Consider the following 20,207-nt stretch of genomic DNA (forward strand, 5'->3'; position numbering starts at 1 on the left):
ACTTTAAAAAAAATAATATTAATAGAATAAGACATCGAAAATAAAGACGAAATAAATGAAGAATGTAATGAGACGGAAAGTTCGTTTGTAATGTTTGAAATTCTAATCGAATTGGACATTTACAACTAAATGCTTCTATCAATTTAGAGGACACGATATAATTCGTTCGTTTTTAAATATTTTTCATCTTAATTTTTAAGTTAGATCTATCTTCTGTCACATATAATACTTGTGATCGTTTGTCACAAATATGAGTAAATTACCAAACATAGTGTATGGAGATAAAAAATAAATAACAATAAAATTGGAGTTATGGATTAAGACTTAGGGAACCTTATTCTTAGAAATTAAAACATAATAATAGCGTCGGAAATAGGGCATGAATTTAATTGATGTTTCTAAAGAAAAAAATGATTATTGTGAGAAAACTATAAAAGATAGATATCGATGGTTTTCTGACGCAACCTCGTAACTCGATTTTTGACGATATTGAGATTTAATCGGAAAATTAATCAATAAATATAGCCGCATAGATCTGTAAAGTTATAAATAAAAATATTCATTCAATTTTTTTTTATTTAAAAAAATACAATCTCGTATCTCAGTTCAAAAAAATGTGTCAAGCGCAACCTCGTATCTTGAAATACAAGATGGCGTATTTATAAACAAGTTCTGTCTTTTTCTCCTATTAACAGTAGACGCGTTGCTGGAGTTTCTTCCGCCACTTCTCCCAGCGCTAACGCTTTCCGAAGTGGTAGTAATGTTAGCTGTATTAATAATAGCAATCAGATAAAAGCAACCGATCAAGCCGAAGTTCGGCCCACTCGGGCACTCTTGAATCGGAATGCTTGACAGCCCAAGCCGAGGTCCCCTCTCGGGGGCCCTTGCGCCCAGTCACTCCATGGAGCGTCCACCGAAGCGACCTAAGAGCTCGGTGACCTCCCAATCCGGTAATAATAACAAAGTTACAGCCCGAGCCGAGGCTCCTGAGGGAGCCCTCGAGCCCAGTTACTCATAAACGAGGTTTAGGCTAAGCGTCATCTGCGCCCGGCCACCTCAAGCCCGGTGAAGCTGTAAATGCCACTTCAAGGCAAACAGTGACTACTCAGTCACAAAAAAAAGTTCTCTCAGCAATGTTATTTGGTCCAATTTTATTAATAAAAACTTTATTATTACTTTAAATATCTTTCAGTAAATTGAATTGTTATTCAAAGTGAATTTGTTTATTCGCTTTGGACATAGGATAATTTTTACCCCGTTTTCTATTTTTTTTCCGCGCGGACGGAGTCGCGGGTAGAAGCTAGTATCAGATAAAGATCGAAATAATAATGAAAGTAAAAATCACGAAGTAGTAATGGTGCTTGATGAAACTACTGGAGTTTTAATTCCTCTCGAATGTACACCAGTGAACGAAGACGAAGAGGAGAATGTTGATTCTAGTTTATTTATAAATATGCACTTAGATGAATCTACGGGCTTATTTGTAGTAGATTGAGATCAATCAATGTCATCACATGGATTATTAAATTCATCAAATTCAATAATTTTGAATCAAAATGACAGTTCTAAACTGGGTAAATGTATTGTCGAAAAGATACATCCAAGTTATATTTAGACAATTTATATAAGTCTGCTCAAGACGTTTACCGTGATTTTTTAAAATCTATGAAAGAGCTAAATATCCCAGATAGTGAAGTATCTAGCTATGGATTTTTAGTTAAAAAAATGCAATCGATGAATATTGAGATTTTCCAACCGCGAAAAGACTTCTGCGACACATGTTTTGCATTTAAAAATAAAAATATATCAACAGAAGAGTACAATAAGCATGTAAAAGAAAAAGACCGTTCGCTGGAGAGATCAAGGCTTTCACTGTAGATGTCCAAGCTGTGCAAATGATCTGTTCTTAAAATAAAATAATTAAAAAAAAAATTAATAATGTATCCTTATTTGAAAAAGTTATTACGCAATCACGTATGTTACGTTTTTTTCTCTGCAACAAACACGTATCTCAGAAAATAAAAGAAAAAATAATGATTAAATTTTTTTAATACTATATTTAACTCAAAAATTTGTCGAAAGATTGAATATTTTTAAAATTAGAAAAAAAAATTGTTAAAAAAAATTAAAAATTTCATAATAAAACGTTTTTTGTCTTTCCTGAAAAGTAGTGATTTCTGAGATACGAGGTTGCGTCAGAAAACCATCGATATATACTATTGCGAACTTTTATTTAGCACATTTAAAGAGCTACAATTCTTCCATACATCATTTTTATGTAGGTCCTATAGTTTAGCCAACTTAAGCACTGAAAGCAAAAATGTCCCTAATTTTAGCAAACCTTTTTGAAGCTAAATTCAAAATCTACTAGTCTTCTAGTTATTTAAAAAAAAAATGGGACCCATCGGCAAGCACTTTCTTTCGATTAAAATCATTTTTATCAAAATCGGACCACCAGGGGCAAAAAATACAGTCGAATTGATAACCGCCTTCTTTTTGAATTCGGCTAAAAATATAAATATCAAATGAAAAAACTGTTTATAAAATCTGTAAAATTTGTGTACATTTTAAACATACCAGTTAAATGTCTTAATGTTTATTAATTAATTTTAATTTACATTACCTTCCGTCATCTGTCAGATCGGATTGAAGGTCGCGACACCAGACACCAGAATAATTTGGCCGGTGTGAAATTGAGTGGGATAGATCGCATTTATACCGATCCTTGTAGTGGTGTTCAAAATAATGTCATCAAGAACCGAGGTCAAGCGTCTTTATAACTCAACATGACACATTAGCGTCATTTTAGCGGCCCTTTCAATTATTTAGATTCATTATTAGCTCATATTATTAAAGATGGAAACCGTCAGGTGGTTTAGGGCAAGAGATATTACGAAAATCGATTTTTTTTTGTATATTTGTGATTTTAATAAATTCTTTATTTTTATATTTTATTCACGGGAACGTTAATCCTACAGGAATGTCAATAACACTATAAATTTTATATGTTATTTCGTTCGTTTTTTTTAGTAATATTTACGAAATATTTCGTTACGTGCACATACATTATATCTATACTAATATTATTTGTTTGCATTTAGTAGGTTTCGAAACTATGCACCGATTTAAAAAATTCCTACACTGTTAAGAAGCTACATATGGTGTGGCTACCCAGTGACATATTATGGTACATTTATTACTAGATTTTTTTTAATTCCGCACAGACGAAACCGCGAGCAACTTACAAATAATATTGTGCTTCAAGTGTTTTCATTTTTGTAAAGTTACATCACATCTGTCCCTTCTCTTAGATTTTCTAGTACTCTTTATGTGTCTCTCTCTCTCTTCCTCTCTTAATAAGTATTATAGAACAAACTATATGTGTAAAATAAGTGAAAAACTGACACATCCTGTACAACGAAATAAATCGGACGTATATTATTTTGCGTACGCGACCGACGCAACGATTTTAAATGTGGAACAGATTCACTAGCTGTAAACATTCAGCAACTGTTTATTTAACAAAATACGATATTTTGTCAAAGTCAGTTGATAAATCTAAACGATGTGAAATTAATAAGCGAAAGGTTAGCATGATTAATCGTTGGTTTCTGAGACCAAAATCCCCGTTTATAACATATTGTTTTCTCTGTGTTACCAAAGGTAATGAAAGTAATGACGATATCTTTTATCAAAGATTTTGATCTTAGAAACTAACGATTAGACATGTTACAAATAGGAAGAATAAAATATATCAAGAAGTCTTAGGTTCAGGGTAAAGCTCATTAGAAACGCTTATGTAATAATTAGGTGGATCTCAGATTTTAATTCCTGAAGGTTCTTTTCTGGCACTAACAGTTTTATTTTTACATTAAATGGCGCGAAACAAATTCATTAACATGGAGTTCACCACTCTATGCTCAACGTTATTGACCATTTAAGAAGTATAACAAAGGATGTTCGTAGACATCAATAAATCACAAACAGTCAAGAATAAAACTGTCAAATGAATCTTGAATTTGAGGTAAACCATTTAAAAACCGTACCGTACCGTAACATGTAAATTATTTTTCGTCACCGCAAAATCCAACTTGAATAAACGTAACAGAAATAATCGGGGTCGTTCATCGTCACTGAGGCGTTGCGAGAGAGAACTAAAGCCAAGAATTTCAGGCGCAACAGGCATCCGTCTAAATTTTAGGATAATTCTATAGCCAATTCTACAATTTTACTGACCTTGTCATATTATAAATATTAAATAAACTATCGTCGTTCATTTCACTGCTAGAAGGTTATAGGTTAGGTCAAAATTAAGGCTATCATTGGTTCAGTACGCAATGGTTTTTTGAACGAGGTGCCCATTTTCCGTCAAATCCACTGCCCCTTCCCATTCTTTCCATATAAGAAAAGGGTGGGAAGGGAAAAAGGACTAAAATTAGGGCTTCGGCACCACACTTATCTGACGAAACACAGAATTTTTTCACTTCATTACTTATATAAACGGAAAAACCGACAAGGAGAATCAAGACTGACAGTTTGTTTTGGAAAAGTCTTTTGGAGATGGGAAACCATGGTAACGATCAGATGATTAAAAGAAAAAACTTAGTTTGTGTTATAAATGAAATAAACTATTACATTGTTTATAATGTGTAGACAGATTCAGTGTAAAAACAAGTGAAAAATGCTACAATCTTAATAATATTGTTTGATAAATATCATTATGAATAATATGACAATGATAAAGTAAAAAAATTGGCACTGACTATGATTCACAATGTACATTAAAATCGTATCAATCTAAATAAACTATTGAATTCATTTTTAAAATAATGCCAACAATGCTATCGATTATAAAGCAATAAATTTTATCAAGTAATATTAAATTTTACGAAGATTTATATAACAATCGTTTTGTTTCACTGAAACGAATTGTCGAAAGAAAAATGTTTGCAACACATGTTTTTTTACCTCGTAAAAGTTTCTTTATTTTATGAAATCTGGTTAAATTGTATTAAATAGAAAACATCTTTTTTTTATAATAGGGTGGCAACGTGCGAACGGCCATCTGAATTTTCCGAAGTAGCAAAGCGACCGCTGCCTATAGACATTCGCAATTTTATATTGCCTACCTATAACCAACAGAGGAGGGAACGCACAGAAAGAGAATATTTTCCTCTTATGCATTTCCTTCTCTGTAAAATCCATTTCTCCTTCCCATCTTTTCCTTAAAAGAAAAGGTTGGGAAAGGAAAGAGGACTAACATCCTCCGGTACTACAATCATCAGACGAAATGCGGAATTACTTCAACTACACGTCTTCTGTGTGGTCGTGGTATTGAACTGAGGAACTCGTGCAACAGATGTTGTTGTTACTGGCGTCTGCCACTGTTGACAACTAATTAGTGTAAATTTCTAAACGTAGATTTCTAAGACCAAAACCAGATATAAAACATATCGTCATCCCTGTCATGATCTTTGACAAAAGAGAGATAAGAATAAGCTTTATATAGAAATTGTGGTCTCAGAAACCAACGGTAAATTACACGATACACACATTATCATGTGCTGTCAAAATACTTGTCATCCTGCTCATTGTTTTTGAAAGTAACAAAGATAACGATATGTTTCTGTATAGTTGTTTCGGCAGTGTAAACTTACTGTTATATAAATTAATTGAAACAAATTAACTATGATTTAGCATCACGCTGTTACATTGTGAGAATGATTATAGCATTGAATTATTTGCAATATTAGAAACAGCTATAATTTATACTAAACAGTGTAATAAGTCGCGAAATATGATTTATCTTTTGATTTCAACGTTGTTTATAACATTTACAAAGTACTGCATCAACCTGAACATTTAGGAATTTATTTTACACAAAGATGATATCAATAATACTACTAATAACTAGCGAACTCATAATATATTAAACAATCACTTAGTGTAGATTTATTATAATAAATCTACACTTAGTGTCTCCTATTTAACAATACTAAGTACTATACTTAGGAATTTTAAATAATTTAACGACACACACTCAAGTTTATACAATTTTTTTATGATTCCGTTGTAACTGTATGTCAAAGTAATTAAAAAAATGATACTATACACATTGGCAAGTAGTTCAAGCTTATTTTTGTTGCGAATTAGGGGACAAGTACTTGACATATATGTTGCCACATCGAGGGGCTCGAACCCTACCCAAGTAACTAAGACTAGGCCATAGTCAACCATACTGGTCCAAAGCGGATTTGTTGACTTCACACATCTTTGAATTTCTTGGCGGATATGTACAGGCATTGCATCACGATGTTTTCCTACATCCACCGTAAGAACTTCGAATTAATGTTATATATAACATACTCGTGTAGTTACCGTACGCCTCCGAATCGGCTTCCAATTTTTATGTAATTTTATATGCATATTCAATAGGTCTGTGAATCAGCTACCATCTATTTTTCATTCCCCTATTAAGGTTTTTTTAACTCCGAGCGGATGAAATCGCGGGCGACAGCTAGTGTACATATGAATTTCAAAAATAGAACCTATATATATTTCGGTCCAGTCAGGTCGAGCGCTTAAAAATTGACTGGCAAGATCCTGTCTGAAATAATTTTTTAGCCGGTTTCTATATCGTTAAACAGTTATACTTTCCGCCTTTCGTTCCCTAGGAAGTTATTATTTAATTTAAAATATGTAAAAAAAAACTTGGCTCACTAATCTAAAATAACATTTAATATACCTAACAACATGAAGATTTGGTGCAAAATAGTCGAGCGCCTCAATTGACGAGCAAAGAGAAATGTTAAATTCTCTTAATGATATTATAATTTCATATATATCTTACACGTGGGTGTTATTTATATACTTTTGGAGAAAAGGAGGTTTTATATATACACATGCCATTGATCTCTCTTTTAATTTAGTTAAAACGCTGAAGACTGACATCTTTTGCTGTTTCAAATTATAGTTACGTAACCAGTGAAATTTCGTCTCGCTTATATATTTAAGTACTTTATGTACATTCTATAAAAGTTATGCTTTTGTCCTATCTGCCTTATGTAATAAAATAAAATTTATGAGTATTTCAGGGAGTATTTGGAGTATAAAAAATTAGTACTTTTAGTAAATATATAAGTAATAATATATATCTACATTTGTATCAATTAATTGTATGTATTTAAAAATTTGTAGAGGAAAAGAAATACATAATCCGTTGTATCAAACGTCTGCCTTGTCTATTGTATGCTACGACAATAGAATCGAACGTGCGATGTCTACGAACGTAGCACATTCGTAGCAGTCTACACTAGTTTGTTATTTTAAAATTTAATTAAATAAAAATGTGTATAATGTTAAGTGTATACCTAAAATATTACGACAAAATTATATAAAAAAAAAACTATAAAAGCTCGTACTCCCGCCATTTCGATTTTTTAAAACACCAACCGTTAAAATTGAATTTTACCGAACACTTTTAAAATCACTTTTCACTGGCCACTTTTTTTTTATTTTAATTTTTAAAATATGACTCCAGAGCACCGCACAGCTGTACGCGCAACTTATGACTAGACGGTTGGCGCTCTCGCGTAGTAACATCCAAGTAAATATTTATTTATATATTTTATTATAATTACGTTTATTTTTTTAACTTTTTTAACACGTGCCATTTTGGGCCAGATAATAACTTTTATACAGTTCTGTCTTTTATTGTTTGACCTTTTTTGTTCACGAGGCTTTGCTTAGAGTTATATATAAAAGAAAATTTAACAGACACTTTCTAGATATTTATATGTTTTATTATGTAATGAATATATATTTGTATAAATTGTATTATATATATAAAAACGCGAAAATGAATACATAATTAGTATGTCTTTACCAACAACAACCGTTTTTTAGAACTCTTATTAAAAGTAAATACAGTTTAGGAACGATTTGTAGACTAATTTTATGCAACTGGAGCATTCCAGTGCCAATTTTTTGCAATACATTTAATCTATGACAGCGCCAAAAATGACAGCTTTGAATTGAAGATTGTCAAAGACACATTCCATAGAGTTTAATGTTGATTTATTAAAACATGTGGCATTTCGATATTGTTCTAACACGAACAAAAATCATTATTTTAATTAAATACTTAAGGAAAACTTACTTTATTCTTTTTCAATTAGTTAACAACTAAACCAAAAATCGTGAATACAAGCTCAAGCAAGTGCATTAGTACACCGTTGAAGTTAACTATGGAAATCGCAGATAAAAAGCAAATCTCTTGTCAAAGAGTCAACGAACTTTTAGAGCAATGAATTCAAGTCGTAACTGAGAAAATAATAATGCATGATAATACAGTTTTCTATTTAAAAATGTATGTGTAATCAAATATTTATTATTCGAACCACTTGCGTAGTTTCAATCAAATAAATATAATGCAATGCTGATTTATATTTGGCGTTATTTACGACAATTATTATGTGACTCATTTAAAAATCTAACTCGTCTTCAGCTATTAATGTACAGTACATATATAAATAGATTATTTATTCATGATAGTTTCAATTACTATTCTATATTTTTAATGACATACTTTTTTATCACTGATCATTCGGTACAATTATTTGGCACTTGACGTCATATATTAAAACATCGTAAGAACATTTTAATTACCTACTTAAGATATATTAAGAGATTTGAAAAATTCAATGATTGTCTTTATTTAAGAAAATTTTGAAGCTAAATTCAAAATCTACTAGTCTTCTAATTATTTAAAAATAAATACAAAAAAATGGGACCCATCTGCAAGCACTTCCTTTCGATTAAAATATTTTTTATCAAAATCGGACCACCAGGGGCGGAGTTTCACGGTAACACACATAAAAAAATACAGTCGAATTGATAACCTCCTTCTTTTTTAAGTCGACGAAAAAACAAAGTGTAATGCATTTTGGTATTCATTCAGAAAAAGAATGATATCGTTAATTAATGTTCGTAAGATTTTAAATAACAGAAGGCAATCGACTTTATAAATCGAAGTTTACTCACCGCAAGAGATTTTGTTAAATCACCTCGCAAATGCTTGGGACATTTCCAAAGGTGCAGTGTATTCAGTTACTAGTTTTTGCCTGTGACTCCATCCGCGCGGGATTAAAAAAACATAGTAATCTATATGTTCTTCTACACTAGGTTCTACAACTTTACCAAATTCCATCGAGATCCTTTGAGTCGTTCTAATGATATCTAATAACAAACATCCATCCAAACATTCGGATTTATAACATTAGTAAGAAATAAGATTTAATATTATGTAGACCGAAACAAATATGCATTTACATAATATTCAGTTTTTATATTGTTTGTGTGATTCACTCAGAATTGATTAAATAAACTTAAGCATATTTTAGATAATGTTACAAATAATTGAGTAATCTAATCCTACATATATTATTTATGTAAATTTCACAATAAATATTGTAATATTGGACATTTTTAGTTTACGTCATTGGCCGTTCTTATCCAAAAGGGCGCTAGTGCATACGACAATTTCACGTTATCTTTTCCAGTGTAATTCTATTGAAATTCCAAGTGATATATGATTTTCAATCCATCCCGCCAAGATGTTTGGATCTTGGCTGTCACCCTGTTATTCTGTAACGCCCCACCTGCCGGCAACTCTCTGTGCCAAATGTTTACAGTTGCATATTTCCAGTTGCTGCTGGAACCTAATTTATTTGAATGTAGATTTATTACTTATGAATTTCTGAGAAATCGATAATTAATTATTCGATCGAATTATACATTAATAAACATTGCCAAGTGTACTAAAGTAACTCCTATTAAATGTGATTTTATTTTGCAATATTTTTACGTGATGAAACAACAAGAAGAATTAGTGAAAGACTCAATTATAAAGCAATAATTTATTTTTAAGAATGTCGGTAAATTTTAAAGTTAAAATTAATCACATACTTTTTTAATTTAAGATGAATAATTTATACAAAGGAGGGAACTACAATGGCCTGGCCTCCCGCCAAAAACTTCAAGCGCCATATTGATCTTGTTAATCAGCCTTATTTTTTAATGTCTTTGCGTGACAATTAAAAGCACTTTTAATGCCATTACTAATCTTTAAAAATTTTTGTAAACGTTATTACGTATTTTTTTTTTTTAACCTCATTATATTATTATTTAACAGTAGTACTTGTTTTAATATACTTCAGATATGGTGTTTTAATAGTACCAAATCAATCATGTAATGTTGATTTTTTTTTTTTTCATTGTGTTCTTGTCATTGAAATGAAATGAAATGAAATGTTACTAGTTCTTAATATGTATTTTTCATGTTAGGTTACCTTATTATTATTTTTTTTTTTTGTTTTTCTTTACGTGTCATTTGCATGTTCTTTTGTATGGTCATTGAAGTGGATGCTATATAATATAATAGACTGAGTTATCCCTCCATGTTATGTAATTATTCAGGTGGATGTAAAGGAGCCAACTGAAAACCAGCGCAGGGACTGCTTTAGGCCGTCTCTGCATACGCTGAGTTGGCCCCTTTTACCACATTTCACTAAATTATTTTCATAAATATGTGGTGTGAATTTTTTTCTCTTGTACTTGTGTGGTAATAAACGAGTTTCTTTCTTTCTTTCTTTCTTTATTTTTAAAAGAAATTTTAATGTTTTTTTTGACAATACAGACTGTCCGATAATAAGGTGATATTGAAAACATCTCTCCTAGTATTCTAGGTAGTTCAGTAATTCTAGAATAGTTATCAGCAAACCTGCCCTTATCCATATGGAGGATCGGCACAGTATGTACTACTCCTCCATACATCTCTATCATCCGACATATCTGAATTCAACTCCTTCTTATACATATCCTCTTTCACACAGTCCATCCATACTTTTATTGGTCTTCCTCTACCGTTAAATCCATTCAAATTCAATCTTATTACTTTATTGTTTATGTGATCCTCATCCCTCCGCATTGCATATCCAAACTACGCTAAAAACAAGTAATTCTAGTATAGTCAATAACTATTATTTACCTACAATATAGAAAAACTAAAATACATGACAAGAAGAAGTTAAATACTACATTTGATTGGCTTGAAAGCAAAGTTCAGAAATAGTCACTAATAAATAATTTACTGGGATAATTTTGAATTATTAAAAAAGTCTGAAGTATACCTCAGTAAGTGGCGCTATGACTCAAAATACAGATTCGCGGAGAATGCGAAATTTTTCATCACTTTGAGTCAATGCCAATACATGTAAGTAAAAAATTATCGAAGGAGCGCACCTTACTTATATTCCTTGTTTAGATGGTTAAAACTATTGAAAAATATTCTTTCATACTAGCTATTCGCGAGCGGCTACATCCGCATGAAATTTTATTCATTTTTGTTTTATTGGTTACATCGCGTAAAACTTTCAGTTGAAAATTACAAAATTTAAATTCTCAAAGGACATCAAAGGCCTTCGCCATTGGCTATGAATTACTGTTACTATCTTTGATGCTATTGGCTTGCAATTTTTTGTTCCTTTCTCTTCTAAGTTTAATTCTTCTGCGTTTAATATCGTAAAAATATATAGTCTAAAGAGTGCCGTAAGTTACAAAAATAATTATTAAAAAATATGCCGAGATTCCTAATATCCTGCGTTATTTTTTATTTATTTATTTATTTAGATACACCAACAGGTAAATTATAACACATGCACAATAACTTATATAACAAAAGTAAATTAAAACGGAATAATAATTTATCCAAATTATAGGTGTACACATCATACAAGTATAATAAAGCAACAAACGGAAACGCCAAAACTTTATATAAACGAAATTAGTAAGATATATGTGATGAAGCTAATTATGTAATAAAAAAGAGGAACAACTAAAATCAAATCATAACTTCTCGAAGATATTTTTTAAATCTAGACAATTTGTTAGAGAAGATATCAATTTGAGACGCATCATTTATGGATTGTGCGATATTTGGACTACCATGATCTTGTTTAGGGTCTTCTATTACACAAGAATTATGCCATACATTGTATGTAGTCATTAATCTGTTAATTGGTGAATATAAGCCTAAGTTTGTTCGAGCTGCCTTAGTGAGAAACGGCTTATATTTTTTATATCTAGGTAGTCTAGAAGGTACAGAGATGGACAATTTTGATAATAAGTTAGAAGCGTCGGTGTAACCATTAATCAGTTTGTACAGAAACATGGCGTCCAGATATTTTCTTCGCTGGTAAAGCGATTCCATCCCAAAGTGTTTTAAACGGTCGTCATAACTCGAAAGTTTATTACCTAAGTTAGTCCTAAACGATAAATGCGCTAGAAATCTTTTTTGGACTCTCTCTAAGCGCTTGATATATGTATCATAGTGCGGATTCCACACGACGCTGCAATACTCCAGGCGGCTGCGAACTAAAGACGAGTACAGACTTATTTTTGTACGAGCTTTAAACTCTTTACAGTTTCGTAATACGAAGCCTAAAGTTTTAAGACATTTTTTAGTTATGTCATCAATGTGAACATTAAACTGCAACTTACTATCAAGTATTACACCTAAGTCATTAATATGGTCAGCGACATTCAGTAGCGTGCCATTAATATTATACGTGTGTGAAATGGAACTTTTTGTTCTCGAAAAATGGACCGACGAACATTTGCTTACATTTAAGGACATGGCGTTACTTCTACACCACTCAGATAGTTGGTCCAGATCTCTCTGTAATAGCGATCTGTCTGCAAATGAGTTTACCTCTCTGAAGAATTTTAGATCGTCCGCGTACATAAGGACCCTGGAGTTGTTAAAGCACTTGGTTACATCGTTAAAAAATAAATTGAATAATAAAGGGCCTAAATGGGAGCCTTGCGGAACGCCTGAGGACGCGGTAAACGACTTAGATTTATATCCCCCAATTACGACTACCGACGTTCTGTTTTGAAGATAAGATTTGAACCAACGCAGCATATTCCCAGATACACCAAAAGACTGAAGCTTATTCAGGAGTATATCGTGATTTACACTGTCGAAGGCCTTACTGAGGTCTGTATATATTGCATCAAAAGATTTACCAGCGTCAATACCTTCGGCAAGGTCCTCCACAAAACATAACAAATTTGTAGAAGTGGATCTTCCTTTAAAGAAGCCATGTTGTTCAGGAGCAATTAACTGTTTTAGATGCCACGATAGTGATGGATAAATGATCTGTTCGAATACCTTAGCAAATACAGTGAGTAACGATATAGGCCTATAATTTCCGACACAGCTAGCATCGCCACTTTTTAAGAGCGGAATAACCAAAGAACTTTTCCATGCTGTTGGAAAAACTCCAGATGTAAGGGACTTATTAAAAATTAAACAGAGAGGGAAAGCCAATGCACTAGCACAGTTTACGAGAAAGACAGCCGGTATCCCATCGGATCCAGCTCCCTTCTTAGAATCAAGTCTTTTTAAAACTCTGTAGACATGATCTCTGGTTACGGATAGGGACGAGAAATAGTTTGAGACGGTAGGCGCACAGAATTGTGCGCCTACCGTCTCAAACTATTTCTCAAACTATTTCTCGTCAAAGGAGTGTGTGTTTACGTTTTATTATATTAATATTATCTTTCATAAGAGTCTTATTTAGTTTTCTAATTTTAATAATATTAAATGAGAAATTACAAAAGTTCAGATGGATATATGTATAAAGTAAGTTCTACATCTATGTTAAATTTCTGAACTAACACATTACAACATTAGTTATTTAGGTGCACTCTCACCGCCGTAAAATTAACAAATACTCCTTGAACAAGAAATCTCACTGTCCTTATCCCACTGTGCGGTGTCGCCAGAACATGTTTTGATCCTCGAAATCGATCTCTTATTTCTCTTAATCCAGCAATAATTTGCAATATTTATGCTTCCAGCCCTCAACCGAACGCGAGCTAAAATTATTCGCTCCCGCTGAATCACACGAGGATCGGAAATTTCAAACGCAACGTCTAGCTGATCCCGCCCACACAAGTTATTAACAACTTTCCCCACAGTCTCTTGGCAAATAACAAATATACTACGGCCTTTTTATTATAAACCCGGTTTTAATAACACGATAAGCTTCGCCACCTGTCACGCTGATCTATCATTGTAATCGAACTGATTTTATATGTTACGATAGTTTTAGTTGATATATTTCTTTATATAAAATATTTTAAATTAAAATAAAATACAATTGTGTAATTATGTGATTTTAAATAATAGACGATCTTGATTTGCATTAAGATTTATGGCTGATAACCTCAAAATGAATAAGTTTGTCCAATTAAAAAAAAAATTGGAGACATTCCCTTAGAAAGCGTTAAATTATATTATCACTAAGAAGATTGTAAGGAACAAATCAATATATTGTTCACTAGTGGCTTAAATCCCATACAAAAAAAACCTTTGGTTCACCAAAAGTCATCGACGCTCGAGTCTTTTGTCATCTAATATATAAAAGAAAGTCGTGTTAGTTACACTCAAGAACGGCTGAATCGATTTGACTGAAAATTGGTGGGCAGGTAGCTTAGAACCAGGAAACGGACATTGGATAATTTTTACCCCGTTTTCTATTTTTTATTCTGCGCGGACGGAGTCGCGCGTAAAAGCTAGTAATATATAAATTAGCAAGTTATATATCACGAGCTGGTTATGGCATATTTTATTGCTACGACCGTTGATAGCACGTAATAATTGAAAGTTAGAAATATGTCAAATACGCCTTACAATACATCTGATTGTTGTGTTATCACCATTGTAATATGCAGAGTTATCCATTCTCATAGTTAAGTTGAAGTATATACGAACTGTGTATTTGAACAATAATAAAAAACGGATAAGATCCAATGGAGGTCTTCAGATTTAAGATTATAAGATCAACATTGCCAAGAAAAAGGGAATGATAAGAGATGAGAATTGGACTATAATATATAAGGTTTCGGATGAAAGAAGATTGCATGTAGCTGAGATGCGTATGCTAAGATGGATGTGTGGTGTGACAAGAAAAGATAAAGTTAAGAAAGTGCATATCAGAGGAAGTTTGAAAGTAGCGCCAGTGATCGAGAAATTAAGGAACAGAAGGTTAGCGTGGTTTGGACATGTTATGCGGAGGGATGATAATCATATAAACAAAAAAGTAATGAGATTGAATGTGGATGGCTATAAAGGTAGAGGAAGACCAAAGAAAGTATGGATGGATTGTGTGAAAGAGGATATGCGTAAGAAGGGGGTAAATTCAGATATGACGGCTGATAGAGATGTATGGAGGAGTAGTACATACTGTGCCGACCCTCCATAGGGATAAGGGCAGGTTGATGATGATGAATTGGACTATAATATTTTTCCTTTCGTCTTTATGGTTTATCAAACATGCAGAAATAATTTAACTTACTTTAACTTTAGAATGTTGGCTATCATTGCTATCTTTAAAACTGTAGATGGATGAGTTAAAAAGAATATTTTCAACACTTTCACATCTGTAACCGAATGAGAACATTGACAAGGTCGCCTACTTCTGTCATAATTCTGATAATACGAAGTGTGAAAAAATTGTCAAGCGATGACGTTAGCCCGAGTATAAGCTACGCGTCCGGCGATGCTCGTAAATCAACGCGTTTTATGTCCACACACCGCATTCCGTGTTTCCTCTACGTTATTGGAGTCAGAAACAATAACTGTTTTATAGCGTTTTCTAAGCAAACTGTTGGTTTGTTATATATACCACAGTTTGTATGTTTTGTGATTTTAAACGCTGCTTTGTATTAGTTGTTAACAAATTTGAATATTTCAGTTACGTTAAAGAATTTTAGATTATAATAAATCTATCGACATTAATTGTGGACAATCATTGATTAAATTGTTACAATTTAGTATTACTAGTAAAGTCTAGGTTTATACTTAAAAATGTAATAAAGTATTGAGACAAGTTCCCTTAAAATAATACATTTATTTTAATAATAGAGGAAATGGCGAATGAAATTGTGCGTAACCACGTAACTGCTCTGGCGCTCTGATGTTTATTTCTGACACCGTCCAGAAAACTAATCACCACACTTGCGTTGTTAGTCTCTTTAAAAACACCAACTAACATCCAGGCCAATGGGTTCAAAGTAAGATTGTATAAAAAGAAAAACGTAAGCTTACAAAATTTATCAACGGTCGAATTGGCCCGGATAAAAAGCTCCGACTGAATTTCAAAGTTTATGTTGCAAACTTTCTCGATTTATTGACGGAATTATTCCATAAAGATCGGGCGAGCGCTGACAAAAGTAATCTGCGTATAATCTTTTTACTGTCGCTGCACGTGTCTGTTGATAAAAATAAATTTTATTGTTGTGACTCAAACCTTAGTGCAAATAAATTTTCAGATGTTTTGCGCAAGGTGTATAGAAATTGGTTTCTCAGTTTACAACCTTTTTTGGCTCAAGTGAAAAAAAAAAGTAAATGTAAATGCATTGTTTTCAACTCGAATCCGTCTCTCAGATAATGGTCCTAGTACGAATATTTGTGACAATCGCCATCGTTTCGTTATCGACAAAATCTGTATTAATATTTGTGTAACTACACTACTATCGGGCGTAAAGTACACCAAAAAATTTCATATTAATTTTGACATAATTTACGATGACGATACAAAGACGATTATCACAATATATAATCATATATAAACGTAACAACGTATAAAAAAACGACAGATGACATTTTTTATAGATGTTTCGTCTACGAGAATCAGGTGACTAATGTAATATATTTATAAAAAATTATATAAACATAAGCTTAAATATACCCTTAATTACACTATAAAGGTCAGTTGGACAATTTTAAATATGAAATGATGTAGGCATGTCCCAACGTAATATCTTCAATGTTGCGCTTATTATTTCAATATAAACAAATTCCGACACCTGCCGCCATAAAATATAACGCAAACCTGCGTCATTCATGCATCCTATACCTACTCCAATCTCGCTCCAGTCACATATTTTTAATATCTATTTTTAAATTTCAACATCTTTAGGGTTGGGAGATGTGGATTATATAAAAACTATCAAAATAAAACCAACATTATTAACACCAGAAACTTTAAACTATATTACATATTTGTGTAAAAGTTATGATGTTGATTGTTTACAACACATGTAACATTATGTTTTTTCTCATATGTTCGAGTTCAGATTAAAACTAAAACTAAAAATAAGAAAGCCTTTGAATAACACTAACTATACATTTAAATTATAAAAAAGAATAAACAAAGGAAAAGTTACCATCCTAAAAACATAAAGCACGATGGTTCTCGAAAAAACATTAAAAAGCGCCATCTAGCGGGAAGTAGAGTTACTTATAAATGCTCAGTTTCGATGATATTTGTGTTGCGTCGCTGAATAGTACGAAAATATTATTGTAGATGGCGATGTTTCTAGAATTCATGAACTTGCATGAGGGGGGGCACTAATGTTGAGGAGGGCAAAAATGGCACAGGGTGCGTGCTCAAAAACTTATCACGCAATAACAATCATTAATTTACAAGGGATTCATACAAATCATTTGAAGCAATCAAATGAAGTTTTTTGTTAAGGGGTGTTTTAACATACCCATGACGTATCTGCTTAAATCGTATACTGTGAAGCTTGGAGAATAAAATTCTGTAAACATTTCATTGATTTAAATCCTACATTTGTTTGCAAATATTTAAAATATGAATATGATTGTTTTTTCTTATCTTTAATAAAAAGAAAATAGCAAGTTAAAAAAGATTTATCTGATTATTACTGTGTAGTTTTCCTTAATTCCAACCCTTCCTCTTAATTTTTGCATTTCTATGTCATTCTTGATCACTTTTATATGGTTTTGAAAATTACTTTAAAAAATAATAGTTTTAGCTTGGAATAGAGTACATATTTACACTCCGGTATAGTATGTGGGAAAATTTGGTAAAGCTTTTTTAAACCTTAATAAGTGAAACTTTAATATAAAGAATATGCCAGCTCAACTCTATGATACTAGTCTCTTTATTTCTAGTAATGACACTTACCTTCTAAGAACTGTCTGGTAGGTAAACGTAGGGAGACCTTGAGAGATGAAGCGTACGTGGAATCTATGTACCAGCAGGGGTCGCGGTGTTCACCCAGCCTCCTGGTGCTACTGTCTCTGTAAATAAAAATAATTTACATATAGATATATGTTTACTAATTGCTCTTTAAGGATCACAATTGACCGAATCGTGTATTTACTTATTATTTATTTTAACGAATGCTTATGGATACTTCATCCATCATCCATCTATCCATTTAGCCTCGTAACGCCCACTACTGGGCATAGGCCTCCCCCAAAGATCGCCACGATGATCGGTCCTGTGCCGCCCGCATCCATGATACTCCAGCTATCTTGACCAGATCATCGGTCAAGATTGTATGAATACTTACGATGATTTAATTTAAGTAGAACAAATGAATATAAAATGATTGTAATTATTAACAGTAACGCCAGTAACAACAACATCTGTTGCACTAATGGGTCGGCTCGCCCGGTGCAATACCACGACCACACAGTTGAAAGGCATCAGGTGAAATTAATTCGGTGTTTCGTCTGATGACTTTGGTGCCAGAGGCCTAATTTTAGTACTCTCCCCTTTATAAGAAAAGGATGGGAATGGGATGGGGATTTGTCAAAGGAGGGAACGCATAACAAGTGGAAATATTATCTTTCTGTGCGTCCCCTCCTCCGTCGACCAACGCATCTATAATGCAGATGTCTATGGGCAGCGGCCGCTTGGCTATTTCAGCGAATCTGGTGGTCGCTTGCTCATTTGCCAACTTATGATATAATTTTTTTTTTGGTTTTTTACAAACTTGCATTTTATAAAATAATTGCATTAACCTTTAAATAATATGTAAGTATAATTTTTTGTGTATGTAAAGATCATAACTTTATAACAGACAGTTTTTTTATTGTTCAATCTATTGTTTATTGCGTTGGCAGATTTTTCTTATGATTTTTTAATAATTTCTCTAGAAATTGAATTAAAAGATACTTTATAAAAAAAATTAAAAATGTTGAGACGTAAATAAACATTTATTTGTATAAAAACACAATACGCAATAGCAGAGACGGCGAGATGACAAAGATAAAGAGGTTATGTAGAATCAAAACAACAGAAATCGATGGAATTTCTGAGTTGAAATTAACAGAGCATGCGAACGAATATATTTTATATTTACCCGGCGTCCATTTTGAATATCATCTACAACGACACAGTATAAAGTTTATACAGAATAAAATTCGCTAAACGACGACATTCAAAATAAAAAGCTACATGTTTCTAACGTGCATATGTCAAACTAAACTATTTTCGGACAGCCAAGTTCACGTTGTTCAGATCAAACATAAATACTTTTCTCAATCTCTGAAACTGAAACTCTGGTGTGTAATAGGCGAACCTTGGAATACAAGAGAATTTTAATAAAGATCGATTTTACGTTGCCACTGGCCAATAGATGGCGGTTCAAAGCAATTTTTTTTGACACAGATGGCGTGAACCTAAAGTCTTATTTATTTAAATGTAACAGTCAAATTTTCCAAAGCATGATATTCACACTATATTAAGGAAACGATTAAAATTACAAAAAAAGGAAAAGTTAGTAGTATGTATTAGGAAATATCGCATTATTTATTATTCCTGACTTTTGTGAGGTCTTGTTTGGTACCCACATCAAGCAGGACTACGGAAAATGACGTCACTGTTAAGTAGCATTATCGATGTGCTATCAAAACTCTTTTAGAGAAATACCATTTATAAATCTAGCAATGACTAAAACTAAAACTAATTGTATTTTATAACGTCAAACAATAAAAGTATTTACAACATCCGAATTTTATAACAATGTTGTAATTTTTTTTTAGAACAAACCAAGTTTCCTGTGATAAAACAGCACCGGACGTTTGTGTATTTTATTAAATTTAGTTAACCTCGAGCGACCGACATTTGTTATAGATTTGCAACAATTTTGTAAGATGGTGACGTATGCTATACTAAGAAAGGATGGCCGCCGATATTTTGAGTACCCACCTACTACTGTGTTTGAAGATGTCTGCATACATTTATGGATTTGTAAATTCTAAGGGATTGCTGTTATGGTACAAGTATAGTATTGTATTCATTCATTATTTCATTTTTGTT

At 32.3% G+C, this 20,207-nt stretch overlaps 1 protein-coding gene across 5 annotated transcripts in view; it reads right to left on the reverse strand.

Moving 5' to 3' along the window:
• LOC106711223 (filamin-A) overlaps window positions 1–20,207 on the reverse strand; it is a 62,065-nt gene that overhangs the window by 24,853 nt on the left and 17,005 nt on the right. For 3 of the 5 annotated variants that reach the window (XM_045683744.1, XM_045683746.1, XM_045683745.1), the window contains exon 2: window positions 18,063–18,178. Coding sequence is in view for 2 of the 5 variants with exons in the window: in XM_045683741.1 (XP_045539697.1) it covers window positions 17,623–17,673; window positions 18,063–18,178; window positions 19,249–19,271 (190 nt within the window). In the remaining 3 variants the exon portion in view is untranslated. Of the gene's footprint in view, window positions 1–17,622; window positions 17,674–18,062; window positions 18,179–19,248; window positions 19,376–20,207 lie in introns of those variants that run through there. The other 2 variants (XM_045683741.1, XM_045683743.1) reach the window with 2 other exon arrangements.

The sequence above is a fragment of the Papilio machaon genome, chromosome 23 (genome assembly GCF_912999745.1).
Source record: "Papilio machaon chromosome 23, ilPapMach1.1, whole genome shotgun sequence".
Classification (NCBI taxonomy): Eukaryota; Metazoa; Arthropoda; class Insecta; order Lepidoptera; family Papilionidae; genus Papilio; species Papilio machaon.